At 39.9% G+C, this 27,573-nt stretch overlaps 1 protein-coding gene across 1 annotated transcript; it reads left to right on the forward strand.

Moving 5' to 3' along the window:
• Window positions 1-2,417: 2,417 nt before the first annotated feature.
• On the forward strand, window positions 2,418-12,427 carry LOC122033958 (beta-glucosidase 20-like). Its single transcript, XM_042593100.1, has 6 exons — window positions 2,418-2,453; window positions 4,127-4,187; window positions 11,179-11,225; window positions 11,914-11,972; window positions 12,186-12,261; window positions 12,351-12,427. The coding sequence occupies exons 2-6, from the start codon at window positions 4,150-4,152 to the stop codon at window positions 12,425-12,427; spliced, it is 297 nt and encodes a 98-aa protein (XP_042449034.1). The 5' UTR covers window positions 2,418-2,453; window positions 4,127-4,149.
• The last annotated feature ends 15,146 nt before the right edge of the window (window positions 12,428-27,573 follow it).

Here is a 27,573-nt window from a genome sequence, read left to right on the forward strand (position 1 = left end):
GCACCAGCCTCGAGCAAAAACCGATTTGAAAAAAAAAATTAGAATATAGTTATTAAGCTAATTCTAATTGACTCCGTAAAACTGAAAATACCACGAAAATTTTTTTGCGTGATTGGTGGTTGCACTAGATCAACGCGACCCCGCTCTGATACCAATTGTTGGATTGAGACGCGCTAGAGGGGGGGGGGGGTGAATAGCGCTCGTGGCTTTCACTTTTCGTTTCGGAAATCTTATGAGTAACATAGCGGAAATAAATAAAGCAACCAACACACAGAAGACTCCAAGATTTACTTGGTTCGGAGCCTAGGGCGACTCCTACTCCAAGGCCCGCGATCGTTGATCGCTTACTGTGGGCAACAACTATATTGTGCAAAAGTTTGTACAGCTGAGAATTATAATAAGTGTAATAACTAAAGTAAACTTATACCGACGACAAAATCTTAAAATCGCGGAGCTCCGGGTCGTCAGAAACTTGTAGCAGCACTTCAGGGTGTTTTTGAGGCAGCGCGTTGTAGCTTGATCTCTTAGAAGATTATGTTCTGAGCCTTTGCCTTGAAGCTCCTTTTAAACAGTGCTGGAGGCGCCTCCAAGCCTGTCCGAGGCGCCTCTAGGCCACTGAGTCGCACGCGTGGATCATCTCTGATCTGGTTGCATCTTATCCCACTGAAGGCGCCTCCAAGCTGCTCCAAGGCGCCTCCAATGCCTGGTCCAAGGTGCCTCCAGTGACCTCCGAGGCGCCTCCAGCCGCTCTGGACAGCTAGCTTCGGCTAGCACCCGAGGCGCCTCCAAGCCCCATGGAGGCGCCTCGGACACTGTTCATCCGAGGTCTAAGTTGCTCCTTTGTTCCTGCAAATTGTGTTAGTCTCAAACACAAACCCTGCAAAACAAAGTTAGCACAGAAACAATATGATAGATATGCTTGACAGTCGTTGGACTGTCCGGGTCTGACTTCGGATTTCCAACTGGAAACCTTAGGTCGACCCAACGCCTATTGTTCCCTCTACGGGGAATGAGCCCTCACCTACTCCACTCAGGAGATTTACCTGATGCCAGTGCGATCTTCCAGATCGACTAGACTTTTGCTCAGCGTTCGAAGCTTCCGAACATTCTGCTGGACTTCCACTTCCCGGCTGGTCTAGTCTCTCACCTGGTTCGCGACACTAGGACTTTCCACCTAGGGTTACCCCCCTAGGACTTTTGCTTGAAGCTCTCGACCCCAAGACTTTCCGCATAGGGTTACCACCCCCTATGACCTAGGGTTACCACCCCCTAGGGGTTTCCACCTGCCTAACCACAGCTAAGACTTTCCTGAAACACTCAATTAAGTACATTAGATCACAAAACAACTTAACTTTGAATTCCTTTGCCATTATCAAAACAACGGTCGATCGTCGGATGCTTCCCGCACCAACAGGGGTCACAATAATATATGTAACAAGATGAGATCATTTATATATTATTAATGATTGTATTTAATAAACACACCGTTACTGAATTTGCTAAAGGTCATATTGAAATTCATAAGTTGAATTCAGGATTAAATATTAGGTATGTCTAGATCAAAATTTGTATGATGTTAAATTTTGAGAAAAATATGCACTCTTTATAGGCAAAGAGAAAAGCATAGTAACATGTGATTCATATCACATGTGCTTTGGCGACAATAAGGGTAGTAGAAGAATGGATCCATACTTTTATACTATGTGAAACCCTTGAAATTATAAGTTAATCTCAATTTTACCCTAAGTGACTATTTAGTTATCTACTTAAAGTTCTAATCATTGTATGCTACTTTAGCATGTATTCTATTGACCATAGATGATTTGGTCTATGAAACATAACTAAGAAAGTAATTGATTAAAATAAATAGATTATAGCTAAAAATGAAGATTAAAATAATTTTATATTTTTGACATTTATTTACTGGTTGAGCAATTATTATTTTGTTGAGTACATAACATGTGTTTGTGAATAATTGTATTGATTGAATATATATTAAACATGCTCTCGACATAATAGTCATTATGAGGGATTAGAGATGTTTGTATTAATTTAAATGATTTAATCTAGGATAAAGGTAAGATATTGATGTCTCTAATTCATTTGATAGAGCAACTAAGTTAAGTGTAACAACTTTCTTGGCAGTAATTACTCAGTGTGTTTACTGTTACATGAATCTAAAAGAGATGGATTTCTCTTAATGAAAGAAAGGGAAGAATATCTTTATCTTCTTCCTTTGAGAAGGGGTGAGTGGGAAACTTGGGAGAGGGAGCTACACAAAACTCTAAGGATGTCTCATCATCTCTCTAAGGAAGATGAAGAGATATGTGTTTCATAATCTCTCCAAGGAAAATAAAGAGATGTGTGGGTAAGAAAAACAAACTGAACCTAGCCATTTTCTTTCTTCTATCACTACAACAAAATCCCTCATAGACATCAGTGGAACAACAACGGTTTTAAGTAAAAACCGATGTCTTTGAGTATTTTACACTGGTTTTTCCAAAAATCGGTGTCTATGAGCGCAGATTTTTGCTCATAGACATCGGTTTTTGAAGCCGATGTCTATGAGCATTTTTTTCGTTAATAGACACCGATTTTAACAGCGGTTTTTAAAACCCGATGTCTATGATAAAATAAAATAATTTAATTTTCCCACCAATATTTAGCCAAAATTTACAACACTTCACTCTTCCCTCTAAACCTAAACCTATATCGCACCGTCCACCGTATATCCACCACTTTCCTCCTCGCCGTTGGCCATCCGACTATCTCTCTCAGCCTCATCTCCCTCTTCCCCTTCCTAGATCGATGCACAACACAACTTGCCTTGTGTTTGACTGAGGACGCAGAGGGTAGCAACTCATTCTCGCCCGCCGGTCTCCGCTCCTCCATCTCAGCTCCACTCTTCGTCGCTCACGCGATCGCCCCTGCTGCCTTCGACGACCTCGCGGTCGGCCACCCCGCGGACGACGACGCCGCACACGCTGAGGACGCCCAGCCGCTGGCCAGCCCCATGCGGAAGGTCGTGGTCAGCATCCGCTGCCAGCAAATCGATTGGCTTTTGTAGTTTTGACTTGGGAAGAATCGCACTTCTAGCCAGGATCTTTTGTGGAGCTAAGTCCGATTAGGGTTTTTGTTCCCACTCTATGAAAGTTGTGCCTTCGGTCATCATTCTCCTTGACAACGTCAGCAAGCAAGCGATAGAAACGAAGTGAGCACGGCGATGGAACAGACAGACCTTCATCATGATCAAGCCCAACGACGTCCAACGCGGCCTAGTGTGCTCTCCGTCTTCCTCCCCCTTGATTTCTTATTCCTTCGCTTCGTTCATCTATTCTTCGGCGTTGCATTGCGTAATTTATAGTAGATATGTTACTGAAACACCAAAATCCTTCTTCTTCCTTTTTTTTTTAGTTGAAAGGTTGGAGAAATTATTAGTAGGTTTGAGAAAAAAGGTTTCTATTTGAAAGGTGAAGATTTTACCAACTACAATCCTTTTTTGTTTTCCCCGTCTACTTTAGAGAAGAAACGAGAAATTTTCTTGGTTATTTTTGTGCGTAGATCAGGGTTGAAGTTGGTCGGTGTGGAACGCTCCTTTGCGGAGAAACACTACGCCGACCTCTCCGCGAAGCCCTTCTTTGGTTCCCTTGTGGAGTACATCATCTCTGGTCCGGTGGTAGCGATGGTATGGATGCGAAAGAATGTGGTGGTCAGACTATGCAATTGAGATTGGTAGGTGATTTCTTCTTCGTCAGTTAAATTTCTTGAAACTCAAATAAGCTTGAAACTTTGCTTGTCAAGGCCATGTTCTTGCATGTGTAACCTAGAAACTCAAGTATAGTGGAAACTAAAAAATATTAGAGTTTCATCTTCTTGATCTCTTGATTGCAAGTATTAATTGATTGATGTATGCAATGTGTTTGATGAATTTCCTCAACACTATCTTGAGTTGATTTTATCATTTTTGTTTGCTAGATTGAGGAGTTGTTATTTCTTGTTGCTAAGTTGGTTTTATGTATTCCTTGAACTATCAAGTTTCTTTTATGTCTATGCTAATTCTTTTCACTAATATGCCATGTTTTCTGGCTTATAAATTTACCTCTTTTTGTTGTTGTTGTTTCTATAGGATTTGTGTGTTGGGCTTCTTAGATGCGCTACATATACAACTTAAAGGCTTTGATCATTAAGTGAGTATTTTCTTTTGACCTTCTTGTTAAATCGATTCATGACCAAGTTAATTATCTGAATCCATCTGAATAGTTCCTAATACGGTTTAGGGTTTAGGATAGACCGGATCCGGAAAGACTGTGCCAATTGAGTGACAAACTCGTTGATTATTGGAGCTATTACTAGGGTGATATAGTCATTCTAATAATTAATTAGTCAGTTGTTTTGATCTTTCCAGCAAGAGATTTGAATGAAGTTTCTAGCATATGAAGAAAAAAAATCTTTTGGGGTTCAAGCTTGCGTGCCCGATTATGAGTTTTACAATGTCATTACTTTCTCTGATTTTTGGAATCCATTAGCTGGACCTCTTCATTCCTGTTTCAGTAGATCCTAAACATTCTTGGTCCAGGGAAGAATTTTAACTAGAAATAAGTTTAGTCTCACTTGACTCCCATAAAGATTTAGATGCATATTTCTACCCCTGAAAAGTTTGTAGATCCTGTAAAAATTCATTGGCTTAATTCAATCACAGTTTGAAATTGTTCCTACATTCCAGTTGTTGCTAAACTATTTGACAAGAATTTTTCTTTGTTGTTATTATGTACAAACAAAATTAGAGGTAGACAAAAACTCTTCACCTCTGCAATCAAAATGATGGAAATTGGAAAGAACAACAACTATCTTTCCCATATAATTCTCTAATCTGAATGGACTATCTTATCCTGTTGACTGTTATGGGTGCTAAAGGGAATATATATCTCCCTATTACTAGCTTGGCATATGATAATGTAACACCCCTAGAAAGCCTAGATAAAGTAAGGGCAATGAGAGTACGAATGTAATGAAAAGAATGTGTAGATAGTCTACGTTGAATGTTACGATGGGAAGGATTTAGATGATTAAAAACTTTATGAAAGAAAATAAAGTTGAGAATATAAAGTTCTATACATGATTTATAATGCAAGGAATTAATGTAAACAAAAGAAATATGAGATATTATATAGTCATGTATGAAATATTTATGCATAATGCATATACATGAATTATTTTGTACAAAAATATGTTAGGAGAAGGATTTGATCCTTGGTTCTCTTATGGATGCATGCATGTGTTAACCAAGTGTGATAGGAGTGAATATTGTAAGAGGAGAGATGGGAATTATAATTAAAGGAAAGAAAGGAGAGAAATTAAGAGAAAGAAAAGAGAGAAACTCAAGAAGCATTTCTCTAGCATATTCTTTCTCATTAAGAGGAGAAGTAAATGAGGAGGATGAATCAAGTCAAGTTTTCCTCCCCTCACTTTAGTATAAATAGGCATGGAGGAGGGGGGGGGCTTCATCCTCAACTCACTCTCCTCCTCTCCTCCATTTGTGCCGAGCACTCTCCCTTCCTCTTTCCTCTTGTTGCCGAGAGCAACAACTCTCCCCCTTCTTTCTTTCTTTTTTTGTTGCCGAGCAACACAAGAGGAAGAAGCCTCCTCTTCTTCCTCCTCCTCTCCATCAAAAGACCTAGCCACTTCTTCCTCCATTGGTGCTGAGCAAAGCAAGCAAGGAAGAAAGGTCCACAAGCAAGTTCTCAACTCTAGGAAACTTAAGCAAAGAAGGTAAGCTTTCCCTCACCTGCGGTACAAGGCTTTCATGTGATTTTCGGATTCTTTTTCTATACCTTGAAAGTTTTCCCCTATGTTTGTATACATATATGATGCATGATCAGAGGTGTATGTAACCCTAGAATTTCAATCAAAAATATTGTAAATAGGTTAGGAAAATTATTGTCTAACCAAACTAGTGCAAGTTTCCCTCTATGAAATGCTAAGGACCTTCCTATGGTTTTCTTGCTTGGAAGTTGATTGGAACCAAAAGAACCCCACTCTCATGTTTCGGCCAAGAAAGAATTTAGGGTTAGGAGGACCTTGAATTTAAAATAACTATGCTTATATGACATGATATAAAGTTCTTAAGAGTTGTATACTTGTATGTTGAAAGAAACTCATAAACCTTACTCTTAATATTTCGGCCATGGTAAGGTGATGGTTTAGAGAAGCTTAAAAAAAATTCTAATATGCTCAATGACCTCTGTGATATTATGTTATGAAAGATGATTAATGCTCTCATGTTTAATTGGAATGTAGAAAATTAGTTACATGATTTATGACATGTAAGATCACAAGAGTCCTAGCTTGTTTATGATCCAACTTTGTGTATGATGTTCTTAGTAAATCTTGCTATGAAATTTACTTAGGTTTCCCATGCTTTAGGCCACTTAAAGGATGTTTATATTCTATGAATTTCGGCCAAGTAAGGTTTAAAGGACCTAGAGGCCTTGGAAATGAAACCTAAGGGGTTAAAAGTACTTCTTATGAAAACTTGATAATGTGTGAACGTGATACATGTTTGTATGACCTAAATGAATCATTATGTGTTCGGCCATGAAAGGATAGATGCCCTAGAAACCCTAGAACAAAAATTAAATATGTCTATGCCATGCTGTATGAAAATGATATGATAATAAGTTAGAATGCATGATTGCTTTAGTTACGAAATGATATGCATAATGAAGTTATATTATGAAATATGCCATGATGTGTTATAGCATAGAAAATGCTATACATAATGAAAAGAAATGAAGTCATGTTATGATATGTGATAGCATAGAAAATGCTATACATAATGAAAAGAAATGAAAAGAATAAATGCATGAAAGATTGTTAAGGACATGATATGATAGTTATGCATGATAAGTTATTTTTATGGTTTGTACCAAGGGTGGGCTCCGTAAACGCCCCGGGGTCGATGGAGTAAGACTCGGGCCTCGTCAGTAATGGGCCTTTGAGTGCCCTAGGTCGATGGAGTAAGACTCGGGCCTAGTATGTATGCATGGTAGGGCTCAAGACTTGCTACCTTGGACCTACGCATTATGTATGTGGTACAAACCGGGATCCCAAATGATGATAATATTAATTTCAAGTACTATTAAGTATAAGTTTTCAAATTCACGATGCATTGCCTACATTCATATGTGCTTGAATTATATGATGATATGATATAATGTCATGTGATATTATGATATGAATATGATGCCCTTGTATGTCTTATGCTTGTGATTTATTTGTTTTATGATATGATATTCATGCTTCTATGAAATGATATGTGAATAAGAAATATGCATGATATGTTTGAATAGAATGATATGTTATGTTATGATTAGTTGAGACGATGATATGTTGATCCATTCTTGATATACGATGATTCTCGGTTTTAGTGAGTAGGAAAGGAACTTACTGAGCCATGAGTGCTCATAGCTTACTTTCCTTGTACCGCAGATAAAAGAGAAAGCTGGATGTACAACGGAGCAGCAGGAGGAGCAGATAGTGATGTGTGTGGTGGTGGCTCGGCTAGGACGATTCGGACAAATTAATATTTTTAGTTATAAGTTCAATATATGCACATTTGAACAAATCAGAATATGTGATATTATGCTTAATAAATTAAATTCTTTAAAGTTTTTATTCTTCCGCTGTTATAGTAAAACATGTACGTAAGTAGTATAAGAACGTAGCGCCGCCCTTGGGTAAGAAGGGTGGGCGTTACAGGTGGTATCAGAGCGAAGTTTTGCCAGCTCACTACACACACATCAAGCTCCTTCCTGTCGCTCCAAGTAAGTACAGTTGCTTAATTTATTTATATGCAAAAAATAGTATGATACTCTAGGATGCATGAATGGTAGCCTAGGAAGGATACCTTAAGTTATACCCTAGAAAATGATGCATGATGATAAGTAGGTGATATTCTAGGATGCATGAATGGTAGCCTAGATACAAGAACCTTAGGCTATAACATAAGAGGGACCTTCAATAAGTCAAGGGAGATTGGAAGCTCCACCAGTATCTAAGGAATCGGAGCAGAAATTGTTATTCTAAGTTCGGGGACGAACTTTCAATAAGTAGGGGAGTTTGTAACACCCCTAGAAAGCCTAGATAAAGTAAGGGCAATGAGAGTACGAATGTAATGAAAAGAATGTGTAGATAGTCTACGTTGAATGTTACGATGGGAAGGATTTAGATGATTAAAAACTTTATGAAAGAAAATAAAGTTGAGAATATAAAGTTCTATACATGATTTATAATGCAAGGAATTAATGTAAACAAAAGAAATATGAGATATTATATATGCATGTATGAAATATTTATGCATAATGCATATACATGAATTATTTTGTACAAAAATATGTTAGGAGAAAGATTTGATCCTTGGTTCTCTTATGGATGCATGCATATGTTAACCAAGTGTGATAGGAGTGAATATTGTAAGAGGAGAGATGGGAATTATAATTAAAGGAAAGAAAGGAGAGAAATTAAGAGAAAGAAAAGAGAGAAACTCAAGAAGCATTTCTCTAGCATATTCTTTCTCATTAAGAGGAGAAGTAAATGAGGAGGATGAATCAAGTCAAGTTTTCCTCCCTCACTTTAGTATAAATAGGCATGGAGGGGCTTCATCCTCAACTCACTCTCCTCCTCTCCTCCATTTGTGCCGAGCACTCTCCCTCCCTCTTTCCTCTTGTTGCCGAGAGCAACAACTCTCCCCCTTCTTTCTTTCTTTTTGTTGCCGAGCAACACAAGAGGAAGAAGCCTCCTCTTCTTCCTCCTCCTCTCCACCAAAAGACCTAGCCACTTCTTCCTCCATTGGTGCCGAGCAAAGCAAGCAAGGAAGAAAGGTCCACAAGCAAGTTCTCAACTCTAGGAAACTTAAGCAAAGAAGGTAAGCTTCCCCTCACCTGCGGTACAAGGCTTTCATGTGATTTTCGGATTCTTTTTCTATGCCTTGAAAGAAAGTTTTCCCCTATGTTTTTATACATATATGATGCATGATAAGAGGTGTATGTAACCCTAGAATTTCAATAAAAAAATATTGTAAATAGGTTAGGAAAATTATTATCTAACCAAACTAGTGCAAGGTTCCCTCTATGAAATGCTAAGGACCTTCCTATGGTTTTCTTGCTTGGAAGTTGATTGGAACCAAAAGAACCCCACTCTCATGTTTCGGCCAAGAAAGAATTTAGGGTTAGGAGGACCTTGAATTTAAAATAACTATGCTTATATGACATGATATAAAGTTCTTAAGAGTTGTATACTTGTATGTTGAAAGAAACTCATGAACCTTACTCTTAATATTTCGGCCATGGTAAGGTGATGATTTAGAGAAGCTTAAACAAAATTCTAATATGCTCAATGACCTCTGTGATATTATGTTATGAAAGATGATTAATGCTCTCATGTTTAATTGGAATGTAGAAAATTAGTTACATGATTTATGACATGTAAGATCACAAGAGTCCTAACTTGTTTATGATCCAACTTTGTGTATGATGTTCTTAGTAAATCTTGCTATGAAATTTACTTAGGTTTCCCATACTTTAGGCCACTTAAAGGATGTTTATATTCTATGAATTTCGGCCAAGTAAGGTTTAAAGGACCTAGAGGCCTTGGAAATGAAACCTAAGGGGTTAAAAGTACTTCTTATGAAAACTTGATAATGTGTGAACGTGATACATGTTTGTATGACCTAAATGAATCATTATGTGTTCGGCCATGAAGGGATAGATGCCCTAGAAACCCTAGAACAAAAATTAAATATGTCTATGCCATGCTGTATGAAAATGATATGATAATAAGTTAGAATGCATGATTGCTTTAGTTACGAAATGATATGCATAATGAAGTTATATTATGAAATATGCCATGATGTGTTATATCATAGAAAATGCTATACATAATGAAAAGAAATGAAGTCATGTTATGATATGTGATAGCATAGAAAATGCTATACATAATGAAAAGAAATGAAAAGAATAAATGCATGAAAGATTGTTAAGGACATGATATGATAGTTATGCATGATAAGTTATTTTTATGGTTTGTACCAAGGGTGGGCTCCGTAAACGCCCCAGGGTCGATGGAGTAAGACTCGGTCCTCGTCAGTAATGGGCCTTTGAGTGCCCTAGGTCGATGGAGTAAGACTCGGGCCTAGTATGTATGCATGGTAGGGCTCAAGACTTGCTACCTTGGACCTACGCATTATGTATGTGGTACAAACCGGTATCCCAAATGATGATAATATTAATTTCAAGTACTATTAAGTATAAGTTTTCAAATTCACGATGCATTGCCTACATTCATATGTGCTTGAATTATATGATGATATGATATAATGTCATGTGATATTATGATATGAATATGATGCCCTTGTATGTCTTATGCTTGTGATTTATTTGTTTTATGATATGATATTCATGCTTCTATGAAATGATATGTGAATAAGAAATATGCATGATATGTTTGAATAGAATGATATGTTATGTTATGATTAGTTGAGACGATGATATGTTGATCCATTCTTGATATACGATGATTCTCGGTTTTAGTGAGTAGGAAAGGAACTTACTGAGCCATGAGTGCTCATAACTTACTTTCCTTGTACCGCAGATAAAAGAGAAAGCTGGATGAACAACGGAGCAGCAGGAGGAGCAGATAGTGATGTGTGTGGTGGTGGCTCGGCTAGGACGATTCGGACAAATTAATATTTTTAGTTATAAGTTCAATATATGCACATTTGAACAAATCAGAATATGTGATATTATGCTTAATAAATTAAATTCTTTAAAGTTTTTATTCTTCCGCTGTTATAGTAAAACATGTACGTAAGTAGTATAAGAACGTAGCGCCGCCCTTGGGTAAGAAGGGTGGGCGTTACAGATAAACAATTATTTGTGCGACTCTTTTACAACATTATGAGGTCAACAAGCATTTAAACAATATTTGTTTTCCAATATAATCTCACCACAAAAAACATAATTAAGAAATTACTTTGATCACAGATTACATTCAAGCCAAATGTTATACAGGCTTGATTTTGTTTTATTGTTCAGAATACTGTGGAAACAAAAACAATATTGCATCATTTAATAATCTTCAAATGGCACTCTAACTGAATTTTGGTTTTGGTGGCATTTGTAGGTCCATGATGCTTCCTTCCAACATGTTGATAACCATGCTAATTGAAGGTCTATTTTCTGGCTTTATCTGTATGCACCATAAACCCACTATCATCATTTTTTTGCAATTTCTTTAGTCTTAGGATTAGCATCAGTCTCAGGACTAACAAGACTAGTATCAGGAGTGACCAAATCATAGTACTTATCAAAATTGTCATAAACCCAATCTGGTGTTAGACTGGGTTTATGACAATTTTATGTGCATATTCAATTTGTATCATCTTCAGGAACTGGCAAATGGTCAAAACAAGTTTAATAATAAGGAGCACACATATAGCTTGATATCTGAATTGCTTCCCTTGCTGAAACATATCTATCAGAACCAATTAAATGAGCTGGAAGTAAAGCAAGGGGATCAAGGTAAGCTTCAAAACAATTGCCTAGTTTCTTCCTCCAGTTAGATATCCTCTTGATCGATCTATCATCCAAAAGGTGGATTTTCTGGTGTACTTCTTCGAGTATATGAGCCTCACAATGAGCTTGTTAACTGGTATGTCTTCACATCTGTAACACCTCTGATAATTTCATATGAGGAGATGAGTAGACTCCGGAAGAATAAGTAGCTCAACACTTCACATTTGAATGCATTTGAGTAATGGAATTTCAGTCACTGATATTATAATCCTGTGTTTAATTACTCTAACCACCGTTTAACTTTCTGAGAATTATTGATCTTTTTTTATGATGAATATTTTAGGACGAATGATGGACAAAAGTACAGCAGATGTAGCTTCAGATGGGTATCACAAATATAAGGTATAACTACACACTTTTTAGGTTCACCTTTTTTAATATAAAAATATATAAAAGCTTCTTCTATCTGTTTCATTTTGGGTTTGAATCTTAACTTAATTATTACCCATTGATGACTATTAAAGCTACTTCCTCAGCAATCACACAATTAAAGAGTTAGTTTGACTATAGAAGAATCATACAAGTAACTTTCAGTAAGATGAGATGATTTATTAGGAAGATGTCAAGCTGATGGCTGAATTGGGATTGGACTCCTACAGATTCTCCATCTCTTGGTCAAGACTTCTTCCGAGTATGACTCCCTGAAACTTTTAGATCGGTTAGAGTGTTATTAAAAAACACTAATTCTGTTATTTTATATGAATGCTACTTTCTTTGTAGATGGAAGAGGATTTTCGAATCCTAAAGGTCTGCAGTTCTACACCAACTTCATCGATGAGCTAGTGAAATATGGTTAGTCTTCCCTTTAAATATACATCAAACTTGTTTTCTAATTCAACTTTTGGTGAGAGATTGAGCAGGATTCGTTTGAAATGCACTCTGCATGGACTGGATTGGTCTTACTTCATCATTTGAATTTGCAAATTTAGCTGGTTTAGTAGAGAAGATCATGTGAACTCCTGGATCTTCTTGGATGCAAGAACTCTCATGAATCAATGAGTTGTTGATGCTCTGAACATTGCTATTCACACTTGTGCTAATGGAGGGGACTTCAGTACTTGCCATTTTGGTGCATCCATGAGAGATTTGTCATTGACCTTGCTTTCTGCACTTTAACAGATTATTTCAAATGTGCAGATCAAAGAAGCTGAGCAAACAAGTAAAAATTACCAGCAAAAGGTTACTTATCTCATTTTCAATCTCTATTTGAGTAGAATTTACAGCATCTTTAATTTTCCTTATGTAAGCAACAAATTGCTTTATATCCATATTGACTATTTTATTCTATTCAGGTAAGAGAATTAGAGAATCAATTAAATAGTGAGAGGACAACCAAGAAGGATGTTGCAAAGTTCCCAAAGCCTCCAATGACTCCTTTAAGATGGAGGCCTCCTTTACAAAGAATCACCAATAAGTTGTCACCCTCAGGATATCAAACAAGCAAAGGTGCCCATCCAGTAATAGATAAAGAGAATTGTCTATTAACAAATAAAACTAATGGGGAAGATTTAGTTAAATCTCTGCACAGAGCAAGAAGGATAACGTTGGCACCAGTAAGAAGAATATTTGTGTACTATCTATTACCTTTTGATGTTGTAAGAAGAATAGTTATGTGTAATTTGTGGATACTGACTTGATGTGCACAATATCTATTATCTTTTTATATTGTAAGAAGAATATTTATGTGTTGGTTATATGGATATTGACTTGGTGTGTTTAGATACATCGGTGCATTTTTATTTGTGATTTTGTTAGTGAATTAATAATATTAACTTAATTTTATGATTTGCTTGGTGATAATATTGGTTTTTCACTATTTCGGAAATCGAATTTGTGTCGTTAAACAATACTGATATTACATCGGTTTTCCACCACAACAAAACTGGTGTCATTAACTAATATTACATCGGTCGTATACCGCTGCCAAAACTGGTGTTATTAACATATAATATTACATCGATTTTACACCCGATGTCATTAAGTGATACTACACCGGTTTTAACCCGATGTCTAAAATGGCAGACCTTTTACATCGCCTTCATAGACATCGGTCAAAAATGTAATAGACATCGGTGGAAAATCGATGTCTATGAGGGTTTTTGTTGTAGTGTATCTTGACCCATCGGTTATTAAAACTTTTCTAAAACCCAATAATGTGAGTCTATCATTATCATATTAATGATAACATTTGATCATATCAAACTTTAGATGTTAATTCACTATTTGATCACATTAAACTTTATTTGCCAAATTCAAGTATGATCACTGGTTTAGTCCTACAAAAGTTTCCTATCGGCCACCAATATAAATCAAGGAACTGCACGTGTAGGCCCACCTTGATAGCCAGTGTTCTAGTGTTGGTGTAATTAGCACTAATAATCAAACTTCAGTTTAATGTATGATAAAAGATCAAAGTTAGATATTTTGTGTTCTAATCTATTTACCAAGTATGCAAGACTGAAAGATGTTGGTGCAGGAAGCATCAAACGATCGAACCTGGATTTTGATTATGTCAAAGGGACCAAAGTTTTGTCTTGTGATCTAACAAGATTGATTGAGCTTATAGGAAAGTCCTAAGTTGTCTTAGGCAAAGTCCGAGTGGATTCTAGGCAGGTGAAAACCCTTAGGGGTGGTAACCCTAGATCCTAGGAGGTGGTAACCCTAGGTTATGGAAAATCCTAGGGAGGTAACCCTAGGTTCTAGGGGGTGGTAACCCTAGGCGGAAAGTCCATTCAGTCTGGAGGACCGATTTGGCAACAGGTAAACTCTCTTGAGAGGAGTAGGTGAGGACGCGTTCCCCTGTGAGGGAATAGTAAGCATTGGTTAGACCTAGGATTTCCAGAGGAAATCCGAAGTCAGAACTGGATAGTCCGAAGACTGTCAAAATTTTTTATTTACATATTATCCGCTATGTACTAACTCTGTTTTGCAGGAGACTAACATTTTGTGCAGGGTTAGATTCGACCTTAATTCGTCGACCGAACCCTTAGATCGATCGACCGAACCCCAGTACAACAGATCGAGTTCGATCGAGGGATCGATCAACCGAACCTGGGGATCGGTTGACTGAACGAAGGATAGCCGTGACCTAATCGAGTCGGGTGGATTAGATCAGATAGACCAGCAAGGTCAGCGGGATTGGTCGATCGAACGACAGGATCAGTCAGCCGAACGAAGACTTATCCAGGCGGCAGAAGCATGTGGACGAGAAGATGGACAGGTTTAGAGGGTTCGGTCGACCGAACACCTGGATCAGTCGACCGAACACCTGGATCGGTCAACCGAATACCTGGATCGGTCGACCGAACACCTAGATCGATCGACCAAACACCTGGATCGGTCGACCGATTGTAGTCGGGTCAAAGACTGATCCCGAGATTAGTGGATCTGGATCAGGTCTACCTCGACTATAAAAGGAGGGTCGACGAGCAGCTTCGAGAACAACACCTTTCTGAGATCAAGAACAAACAACTACGCGCACTCTGGAATGTCTAAACACTGTTCCGACGGCGATCAAAGCCAGAAGATTGATTTCACTAAGTCGTTGGTAATATTTGTAATTCATATTTGTAAAGCTTCATACTTGTATTGTTTCTTTGTAAATCTTTTTAAACTTATAGTGATTGGCCATCGAAAGCACTCTAACGTGTGGACCTTGGAGTAGGAGTCGCCACAGGCTCCGAACCAAGTAACTCTTGGTGTTTACGATTGTGCTCTTTGTGTCTTTATTCCACTGCGTATTATGTGTATTTTATGAAACGAACGAATTAGCCACAAGTGTTATTCACCCCCCCTCTAGCACGTTTATGATCCTACAATTTGTATCAAAGTCAGGCTTTTCTGATTTGGTGAAACTACCAATCGAGTAAAGGGTTTTTTTTTAAACAAAATTATATACCATTTTTTCTTTAAAAAGACTCTTACACCTTTCATTTTTCCTTCCAAAATTATTTTTGAAAAATTTATTTCCATTTTTTCACCATTAGTTAGTATTAGTATAATATCACAGTTACCAAAATTTATAATAATATTTTTTTATTAATATTTTATAATTTTTTCTCAAAATTAGTGAATTGCTAGTTTTATTTTTCTCTCACACTACTAATCCAAGGTCAATTCTTGGAACATTATTTATTATTTTTTTTGTGTGAGATTCTTTTTTAATGGCTTACTAAGATGGATACAACACCACACGCCTACCACTCTTGTCCAGCGAGAATTTTGGATATTGGAAAGACTAGATGGAGTACCAACTAAAGACCCAAGTGGAGATATGGACCATAGTCCAAATCGAATTTACACTCCCCACCGAAGGAGGTGTACCCATCACCTGTGATAAATGGGATGCACAAACAAGAAGAAAAATAGAGGAAAATGCAAAAGCAACATGTACTCTCCTATGCGGACTAACAAATTCAGAGTTTGATCGAGTTGGAAAGTTCAACAATGCTAAGGAGTTTTGGGAGAAATTGATCAAGCTTCATGAGATTCCTTCAGAGCCAGAAAATCAAGTCGAACCTAAGTTCGAATTTGAGGATGAATCTCCAGAGTCAATCTCCGAACCAGACTCAGAAGAATCGGATCAGACCGATTTCATAACACTGATGGCCAAAGAAGAGATAGCTGAATCTGAGTCTGAATTTAAGATGGCAACAGTCAAGGGGGAGAATCCTATCATGAATCTAAAAGGTAAAATTGTAAATTCAAATTGTAAATTTCACATAACTTATTTTAAGTGTAGGGAGAGAGGGCACTATAAAAACCAGTGCCCTACTCGTAAGATTCGGCTAGCACAACCAGAGGAAAAGGAGAAATCGATCCGGAAAGGGAAGAGGCACATTGAATGCTCCAAGTGCAAACGAATGGGTCACTGCAAAAGTCAATGTCCCGAAAGAAGATCCAAGAATCCAGGGAGAGAAATCAAGGTAAGTAAATTTACATTACATGAAAATCTAATTTTTGCAACACATGTATATACCCTAGCTAATCCTGCTTGTTCAAGTATAGATTTCTCTCAAAAATTAGATATGAATGCTAATAATGTAATGAATAAAGTTGATTCAAATCTAAAAAAGAATAACTCAAAATTATTTAATAAAAATAAGAATTAACTCTTAGAAAACTAGAAAAATAGAATAATATTTTAAAAGATAAAATTGATAAATTAGAAAAGATTGTTAATAATTTAACCAAATTATAAAATCTAGACTTGGATTACAAGTCGAAAGTAAAACTTAAACTCTACAAACCAAGTTATAATCAAGTACCTTTTAATTATGAAACCAATCTATAAACACTAAATTAATTAGTAAACTCATAACTCAACTTAAAAGTTAACTTAAAATTATAACTTGTTGTTGGCCCCTTTGGAGGTCGGCAAGAGGGGAGGGGTGGATTGTCCTACACAAAAAAAATACAACCCTTCTCAAACTTTTAAAGAAACACTTGCATAAATTATAAAAGTAATAAATTGAAAAGAAGAGACAAAGGAGTTTACTTGGTTACAACCAAGGAGGTTGTTAATCCAAGGAATTAAACACACACTAAAGATCTCCTTCAGGCGGAGAAGCCTCTTATAGCAATGACGTACAGAAAATAGAAGCTAAACTAAACAAGAGGAGCACACAAGTGTTGAATATGCAATTGCTTGTTGTTTTTAGCTTCTTGGATCAAGGCTATATTTATAGCCTTGATCGGGGCGCCTGGAAGGGTTCCAGGCGTCTAGGAGGGGATAAAACTTTATCCTTTTTTTGCATAGATCGCGTTTGACCACGATCTAAATAAAATCCATGTTCGGGCAGCCGGAAGGGTTCCGGGAACCCGAACTGGTTTCGAGCACCCGGACCAAGAAAGTCAACAGTGTTGACTTTTTCAGTCCGGGCCCTTTGCTCCGGTTTAGCTCGCCTCGGTTTGGGTCTTCCGCTCCAACTCCGCTTGCTTGGGTGATCTCGGCCATCCAGAATAGGGCTCACTCGAACCCAAGTTCCGGCCTTCTCCTCGAGCATCCTTCCTCGCTAGTTTTTCGTCCCTCGAACGTCGCGTATGTTCTTCTCGTCCACCGGTGTACTCTTCCACGGCACCTCATCCTTCGGACGCACTGAGCTCGTCGGCTCTCTCCCCGTGTCGTCCTTCTCGTTAGCTGCGTCTTCTGCTTGACTGCAGGGGATCGGTCGACCGACGAGAAGGGGGGTTGGATAGACGACACCCCCAAATTGATTGCTTCCTATATATTCGTTATTGCGCAAGCGGAAATACAATAACAAGTACAAATATGAATACAAACATAAAAAAGAAAGAAATGCAAACCAATACACACCGATGTAACGTGGTTCAGAGATAACTTACTCCTTCTCCACAGCTGTCCGTAAGGTGGATGATCCCTCAATCCGTCGATGGATTAGTACCCGGAAACTCCGGCTAGCTCAAACCTCCTTGTGGGTGGAGAAACCTCATCACAACACTCACCAAAGACACTTGGACATAAGGGAAACCTTGAGCACTTAGTGACTACTAATTAGGCTTTAACTAAGTCTAATTTCGTCACCTTTGTCGGCCATCCCAAGCTCCTTCTTATAGAGCTTGGAAGGAAACAACCCTACTGTTTTACCGTTACCAGTCGACTGGTCCTTGCACCAATCGACTAGTGCCAGCCCAACGGCTCTCTTAACGACTCTCTACCAGTCGATTGCTATAGTACACCAGTCGACTGCTACAGTGCACCAGTCGACTGCTACAGTAACTGCTACGGTGTCGTTGCCTACTACAGTGCCCCTGTTGACTGCTACAGCACCCCCCCATCCCCCGGGATTTTTCTCCAAGTACAATCTCTCATGCGCTCGTACCCTCACAACTCACTTGATTCTTCTTTACAGCCTTGACCTCTTACCTTTAAGCCTACTTCCTTTGGCTCTCGTCCCTCGGATGCATCCAAGCCCGCGGCTCGCCCCCAATGCCATCCTTCACGTATGCCTCGAAGTTGCTTCCCTCGGCCATTGTCCTTGCTGCCTTGTCCATGGTCCCTTGGATGCTCCATCCTTCACTGGACCCGAAGCCATCAAGCTGAGTCATATGTGTATCCTACAAACCTGCACACTCACATACACATATCAAATAACAAGGGTAAACCTAACTTAAACCCTTTGCCCAAACACCAAAACACATGGTCACACGAACCATTGGGATTGCTCCAACAATCTCCCCCTTTTTGATGTTTGGCAATACGTTTAAGTTAGGGAAAACATAATAGCAAATAAATATGCTAAAAAGAAACAATGGACTTACGTTGCCAAGGCTACACACTTGGACTTACATCGCCGAATGGACTTACTTTGCCAAGGCTACACACTTGGACTTACACCGCCGAAACAAAATGCAACATGCATTGGAACCTATCTCAAGGCTCCCCCTACACCTGAGCTCCCCAATGAGCTAGGATTTTTCCTACAGGGATATCTAAGAACCTATCACAAGGCTCCCCCTACGCAAAGACACTTAAGGTTTTCCCAACTAAACCTTACTTCTCCCCCTTTGCCTAACATTCAAAAAGCTCTCCAATACTTTCCTAATTGTTGAAAATGTTGGCGCAGTGGAGACCGGCAAGAGGGGGGTGAATTGTGGAAAACAAAAATGAAAATACCCTCCTCGGATTTCAACTCAGAATAAACGCAGTAGTAAAATAATAAAGACAGAAAATTAAAAACAGAAACATGAATTTAACCTGGTTACAACCAAGGAGGTTGTTAATCCAGGGCAGTGAAAAGCGCACTAAGAAAATTCTCCTTCTCTGAAGGCGGAGAAACCTTTTACACTCTAATTGCTCAGAACTACTGCTAGGAATTGATTACAGATTGATTGCTTGAGTTGTTGTTTCATTCCTAGCTCCAGGGGCCTTTATATAGCTCCTGGAAAGTCTATCCCGAGGGTCCAAGGCGCCTCTAGCTCGGTCAGCGGATAAAACTTTATCCGCAACGCAAACGGTTAAATCTGACCTGTTGAAGGCGCCTTCATGATGGAGGCGCCTCCAAGCCTTCTGGAGGCGCCTCCAAGCTGGCAGCACAGATTCTAGCTCGGTTTTTCCAGCTTCCGATGCTCCATTCTTTTGGGTGCTTTCGGCCAACCGGAATAGGGCTCACCCGAACCCAATTCCCGGCCTTCTCCTCGAGCAGCCTTCCGTCCCGGCTTAACGCCCCTCGAGCGCCGTGCACGCTCTTCACGCCCACTGGAGTACTCTTCCGCAGCTCTCTCGTCCTTCTGACGCACCGAGCCCGTCGGCTCCATTCTCGTGCCGTCCTTCTCGCTAGCTGCGTCTTCCGCTCGACTTCCTGTGTTCCTAAGCTCCTGCACACTCAGACACAGGGATCAAACACAGCAGGACCTAACCAACTTGGTTGATCACATCAAAACTACCACGGGGTCCAACAATCTCCCCCTTTTTGATGTGCATCAACCCAAGTTCAAGTTAGGGTTAAAAATAGACATAAACAGTAATTTAAAAAAAAAATTACTAAACTCACAAGTGAAGAATAATTTTTGCAATTAGTAAAATTACAACACTAAAAAAAATTTAATTTAAGTTTTCTCTAATTCCCTCTAAACTTGTACTTTTTTTCTCCCCATTTGATCACAGTAAAAATGGGGTCTTAAGAATTTTCAAGTAAGATTGAAGTTTTGAAAATTTTCTAAGTTAAAAATGAATTTTTGAAAAAAAATGCTAAGTTAAAATGAATTTTCTAAAAAATATCCTAAGTAAATGTTCAAGGGTTCTAAAAAAAAAATAAAAAAAATTCTAAGTCAAGTGAATGAATTTTTAGAATTCTCCAAAAAAATTTCTAACCCAAAAAAAATAAGTTAGAAAAAAAATTTCTTAGGAATTTTTGTTTATTTTAACAAATATTTGATAAACTTTCAAAGCATTATTTAATACTTGTTTAATGTTTTTTCAGAAAGTTAATTAAACATTTTCTTTAAATATTTTAGCTTCCAGGTCGTGGCGAGGCACTAGACCTTCTTGGTTATTGAAGCAATAACCACTTCCTTAGACAAAGCTTCCATAAAGAATTTCAATGTTTAATTTTCTCACTGTAAGCTTTTTAATTTTTGAAAAATTAATTAAGCACATATTTTGGAACCCAATAGAGGTTCCTTCCTACAGGTTTATTCAAAAATCTAGGGGGTACATAGTTTCTTGGTATTTTTCTAAGTTGACTTTGATGCTTCCTTATATACCAATTTAATTTACCATAAATTCTTAATTTTGAATTTGGAAATTGATTTAAGCATGCATCAGATTTCAGTTTTTCAATTTCTAATTTCAAATTTTCATTTTCTAATTTTAGATGATCATACATTTCTAACGGGCATGCTCTTGCTAATTTCATTTTTAATTCTTTATTTTCTTTTTCTACTTCGAATAAGTCTTTAGAAAGCGATTTAATAAATCAAAATGACTGAGACGAGGTTAGATTGCGTACCTTACTTACCTGATCTGGTGATGCTCCCCCTTCACTACTGCTTTCTTCTTCTGAAGTTCCTCCCCCTTCATCCATGCTCATCTCTGAGCTTGAGTCTTCTTCCGGTTGATGGTTCGACAATAGCACTAACCTTGAGAATTCTTCGATGTCCGACTCAGAGGTTGACGAATTTGACCAAGTAGCCTTCAGATTCTTGTGCTTGGAGGGTTCTGGTTTCTTGTATTTTGGCTTTGCCCTTTCTTTCTCCTTTCTCTTTAGCTTTGGGCAGTCATCTTTGATGTGTCCCTCTTCGTTGCAGTTGTAGAAGCGAACCGTCCTCTTCTTTCGATGATGCCTCTGCGATTTAAATTTATTAGTACTAAAAAACTTATTGAAGCGTCTTACCAGTAGTGCCGCTTCGGATTCGTCGACTGAGGCTTTGGAGTCAGAACCATTTACATTTGCCTTTAGAGCTATGTTCTGACTGGTCTTCTCTACTCCATTTGGCTCTGAAACTCGAGATTCATGAAGTTCAAAAGTCGAAAATAATTGTTCTAACGTACTTACCTCGAGGTCCTTAGAGATGTAGTACGCATCTACTAAGGAGGCCCACTCTGGAGTTCTCGGGAAGGCATTGAGCGCGTATCGGATAGAATCCTGGTTAGTTACCTCTTCTCCAAGGTTCGTTAGTTGCGTTATCAGCTCCTTGATTCTCGCTTGGAGTTGCGCTACCTTCTCTCCTTGATTCATCCGGAGGTTCGTTAACTGGTTCCGGAGGATGTCGCGCTTCGCTAGCTTCACTTTGGAAGTACCTTCGTGAAGCTCTAGGAATTTTTCCCAGAGATCTTTCGCTGAGTCGTAGCTTCCGATCCAATTTACCTCCTGCGGCGACAACACACTGAGCAGGTGGAACTCTGCCTTTCCGTTGGCAACGAAATCGGCTTGCTCCTTCTTGCTCCATGTGTTTTCTTCTTTGTCTTTCGGCGCTGCAAAACCATATTTCATTGTAATAAGAATATCAAAATCCGTTTTAAAAAATACCTCCATTTTGTGCTTCCATGTGGCCAAGTCTCCGTCGAACTTCGGGGGATGGATGTTCGCTCTGGCCATCGTCTTGATCGTAGTGCTTTAGTTGGCGGTAAGTCCTTCTGAGGCGATCAGGCTCTGATACCACTTGTTGGCGCAGCGGAGACCGGCAAGAGGGGGGTGAATTGCTGAAAACAAAAATGAAAATACCCTCCTCGGATTTCAACTCAGAATAAACGTAGTAGTAAAATAATAAAGACAGAAAATTAAAAATAGAAACAGGAATTTAACCTGGTTACAACCAAGGAGGTTGTCAATCTAGGGCAGTGAAAAGCGCACTAAGAAAATTCTCCTTCTCTGAAGGCGGAGAAGCCTTTTACACTCTAATTGCTCAGAACTACTGCTAGGAATTGATTACAGATTGATTGCTTGAGTTGTTGTTTCATTCCTAGCTCCAAGGGCCTTTATATAGCTCCTGGAAAGTCTATCCCGAGGGTCCAAGGCGCCTCCAACAAGGTTCAAGGCGCCTCCAGCTCGGTCAGTGGATAAAACTTTATCCGCAACGCAAACGGTCAAATCTGACCTGTTGAAGGCGCCTTCATGATGGGGGCACCTCCAAGCTGGCAGCACAGATTCCAGCTCAGTTTTTCCAGCTTCCGACTCTTCGTTCTTTTGGGTGATTTCGGCCAACCGGAATAGGGCTCACCCGAACCCAATTCCCCGCCTTCTCCTCGAGCAGCCTTCCGTCCCGGCTTAACTTCCCTCGAGCGCCGTGCACGCTCTTCATGCCCACTGGAGTACTCTTCCGCAGCTCTCTCATCCTTCGGATGCACCGAGCTCGTCGGCTCCCTTCCCGTGCCGTCCTTCTCGCTAGCCGCGTCGCCTCCAACAAGGTTCAAGGCGCCTCCAGCTCAGTCAGTGGATAAAACTCTATCCGCAACGCAAACGGTCAAATCTGACCTGTTGAAGGCGCCTTCAACAGGGTTAAAGGCGCCTTCATGATGGAGGCGCCTCCAAGCTGGCAGCACAGATTCCAGCTCAGTTTTTCCAGCTTCCGATGCTCCGTTCTTTTGGGTGATTTCGGCCAACCGGAATAGGGCTCACCCGAACCCAATTCCCGGCCTTCTCCTCGAGCAGCCTTCCGTCCCGGCTTAACGTCCCTCGAGCGCCGCGCACGCTCTTCACGCCCACTGGAGAACTCTTCCGCAGCTCTCTCATCCTTCGGACGCACCGAGCCCGTCGGCTCCCTTCCTGTGCCGTCCTTCTCGCTAGCTGCGTCTTCCGCTCGACTTCCTGTGTTCCTAAGCTCCTGCACACTCAGACACAGGGATCAAACACAGCATGACCTAACCAACTTGGTTGATCACATCAAAACTACCACGGGGTCCAACAGAAAACTTGTCGTCCAAACTGACCCTAAACTCATGTATTTATCCCCCATGGATCTCATACATCTAAACAAGTTTACATAATCAAGAACAACGCTGAAAACACTATCAGGCTGGTATCAGTCGACTACCCCTTGGTACCAGTCAACTGCCCCTATTGAAATCAACACACAGAAGCATTCTGTGTTCGAAATCTACTAGTCGACTGGTATCAACATCAGTCGACTGGTATCAACACCAGTCGACTGACCTCATCAAAATGAGTTTACAGAGACATTCTGTACTAAAAAATACTGTTACCAGTCGACTGGTATCTGTACCAGTCGACTGGTACCCTATTTATGAAAAATCAATCTTTTCTAATCAATTTCAGAAATACACCAGAAATTTCACAGATCTCCAAAAATTCTCAAATTTTGTGGAGATGTCTATTTTACTAGTGTATACTTAGGAAAAATACATTACAAAATGTATCTATCACCAATCCCAAGATTGACATAAAATCCAAAACTAGCTAAATGGTTCAATTGAACCTTGACCTAAAGTCCTAGTTTTGGCTTCCTCTTGATGTATTTGCCCATACCAACCCATAATGCATCCCTAGCATTGGTTTATATGGTATATATACATCCAAAATCAATTATCATGCTATATGACCTCAAATGTCATATTTCTTGCATGAAACACAAACCATGTGTGCCAAATCCCTATGTTTGAGACTCAAGTCTGTCTCCAAACCATTTGACACACTCCATGGCTTCTCTAGACTCCCAAGTAGTACCCACCTAAGATCCATTGCCCATGGGTCCCAATTTAACTCTTTGAGCTCCCCCTAGAGCTCTTACCCTTAGCCACCTCCTTAGGTGACTCATCTACAATCGCTAGGCCACATCGGTGCACCTCCGGTGACACTTGGCCTAGAAACCTAACCTTCTTAATCTTGGACACCTTGTCCTTGGTTAATTTAATCTTACCTTTAAATGACTTTCCCTTGCTATTTATTGACTTCTCCTTGCTATAGTCATATGCAACCCTAGCATAAGCCTTTCTCTTAGCATTGGAGACACTAGATCGGTATCCTAGACTCGATCTATCATTGTTGGGTCTTTGATTACCCGACACCATACTTAACCTTCTAGATCCAACCATGAATCTAGCTAGGGTTTTCTCCAAACTATCAAGCTTTGACTTCAAAACTTGATTTTTCCCTTTCTAGGTTCCTAAATCTAGAGTCAACATGTCCACCATGGATATTTCTAGACCTATCCATTTTTCTAGGCATATGTCTCCCCTTCTTGGGATTAATGCCTTGGGTCTCCTTAGGGCTACCATTACTAATTTTATCATGAGTAGGTACCTTAGGGTTTTGATCTACATTAATCCTATTTCTATCATGATATCTAAAATCGAAGTTATGCATGGGCAAATAATGGAAATTATTTTTACCATGCATGGGAGTATAAATATTTGAATTACGATTCAAATTAGGGTATACCTCCCTTACCCTTGAAGTTCCCCCTTGACTTTTGCTTCTCTTCTTCTTTTCTCATTTCTTTAGATGCGCTAGCTTCTTGATCTCTCCCTTCTTGGGACATTTGGTGTGGTAGTGGCCCTTCTCTCCACATGTGAAGCATATGATGCGTATTCTTTTTCCTTGGGTTTCTTCATTCCTACAACCCTTGTTAGTTTTTAAATTAACTTGAATGAATTTAGGATTTACCTTCTTCTTACCCATTGGACACCTACTCTTGTAGTGTCCCTTCTCATTACACCCAAAGCAAATTATGTGGTCCTTTGACTTCATTTCGGTGGAGGTGCTTGCTAGGTTGACTTCTTCCAAGATTTCTTCTTCATTTGTCTTGGACTCTTCTTCAACCCTTGAGGATGTTGATGATGCCTCATCTTCCTTCTCCTCCTCGGATGTTGAGCATGACTCAACTTCTGGTTGCTCCATCTCCTCTTCTTGAGCAACTAAGCTTATCCCCTTGGGCCCTTCTTCTTCTTCTTCTTGTGTAGGCATAGGTTCTTCCCATTGAACCTTCTTTATCTTGCTCCACAAATCGTGAGCATTCTCGTACTCACCTATACAACTCATCACATTAGAAGGCAACATATCAATTAAAATAGATATTACCTTTGAATTTGCCTTCCATCGTGTGGTTTGCTCCTTTGCCCAATATCGTGGTTGGAGCTTCTTCCCTTTCTTATCCTTCGGGACTTCAAATGGTTCCTTAATCACCATCATGGTGTCCTAATCTGTATCGAAGAAGACCTCCATCTTCATCATCCAATACGTGATGCCCCATAAGCCTCCTCCATCAAACTTCGGAGGTGCTATCAAGTCAGCTGTCTTTCGCTCCCTTGGCGATTAGTCCAATGGAGAGCGCCCTCGCTCTAATACCACTTGTAGGGGATCGGTCAGCCAGCTAGAAGGGGGGTTGGATAGACGACACCCCCAAATCGATTGCTTCCTACGTATTCGTTAGTGGGCAAGCGGAAATACAATAACAAATAAAAATATGAATACAAACATAAACAAGAAAGAAATGCAAACCAATACACGTCGATGTAACGTGGTTCGGAGATAACTTACTCCTTATGCACGGCTGTTCATAAGGTGGGTGATCCCTCAATCCGTTTGTGGATTAGTCCCCGGAAACTCTGGCTAGCTCAAACCTCCTTGTGGGTGGAGAAACCTCACCACAACACTCACCAAAGACACTGGGACACAAGGGAAACCTTGAGCACTTAGTGACTACTAATTAGGCTTTAACCAAGTCTAATTTCGTCACCTTGGCCGGTCATCCCAAGCTCCTTCTTATAGATCTTGGAAGAAAACAACCTTACTGTTTTACTGTTACTAGTCGACTGGTGCCAGCCCAACGACTCTCTCAACGGCTCTCTACCAGTCGGCTGCTAGAGTGCACCAGTGGACTGCTACAGTGCACCAGTTGACTGCTACAGTAATTGCTAGGGTGTCGTTGCCTGCTATAGTTGTTGGGATCGATGGACGCGGCTAGAGAGGGGGGGTGTGAATAGCCGCCCCAAATCGTTCGTTTCTTTCTACAAATCATGGTTAGCGCAGCGAAAATAACTAAATAGAAACGCAAAAAGGAAAGATCAAACCTCAAACTCGAACTCGACGATGTAACGAGGTTCAGAGATGAAACTCCTACTCCTCGGCGTGTCCGTAAGGTGGACGAAGCCTATCAATCCGTCGGTGGATGAGTCCCCGGAAAACCGGCTAATAAGAACTCCTTCTGGGTGGAGAAACCTCACCACAAACTCTTGCAACAGCAAGATCAGAGTACAAGTACAAGAAGCACAGCAAGATACAAATATAAAGATGAATGTAACAACTCTTGCTTGCCTACTCGTCGTCGACTGAAATCTGTAGATGAAGCACCAACTTTACAGAATCACAGCAGCAGCTGAAACCAGTCGAAGAAGTCGAGGAAGCTCACGCGAAGCTTCAGAGCTCAGCAAAGCTCAAGAGCACAGCTTTCAGAAGAACAACAGCTCTATTCCAAGGAGAAAGAAGAAGGAAGCAGTAGCCCTCGATCTCCTTTTATAAACTCTGATATCCTAAGCCAACCTGCGAACCTGCAAGCAAAAAGGCCAGAACATAGAAGCCCGAAATAACCTCTAGACCGATCAAGCATCACTCTGATCGGTCTGGGCTGATCTGATCGGTCGTGGGGACCGATCAGGCTCTATGCTGATCGGTCCCCAGACCGATCAGAACGCTTTCACAGAGAGTTGCCCAACTCTCTATGCGTATCCTGATCGGTCCCGGGGACCGATCAGGCTTCCTGCTGATCGGTCCCCAGACCGATCAGTAAGCTCACAGAGGCACACTGATCGCTTTCTGATCGGTCTCCAGACCGATCCAGGTCTTGATTTTTGCCCAAACCAAGTCCAAACCAATATCCGGTCAACCTTGACCTCTTGGTACATCATGCTTAGCATCCGATCACTCCCTTGACCTGCTAAGACTCCCCACCAAGTGTCCGGTCAATCCCTTTGACCCACTTGGACTTTTCTCTTCGTGTCAAGTATCCGGTCACTCCCTTGACCTAC

The sequence above is a fragment of the Zingiber officinale genome, chromosome 11B, assembly GCF_018446385.1.
Source record: "Zingiber officinale cultivar Zhangliang chromosome 11B, Zo_v1.1, whole genome shotgun sequence".
NCBI classification, from domain to species: domain Eukaryota; kingdom Viridiplantae; phylum Streptophyta; class Magnoliopsida; order Zingiberales; family Zingiberaceae; genus Zingiber; species Zingiber officinale.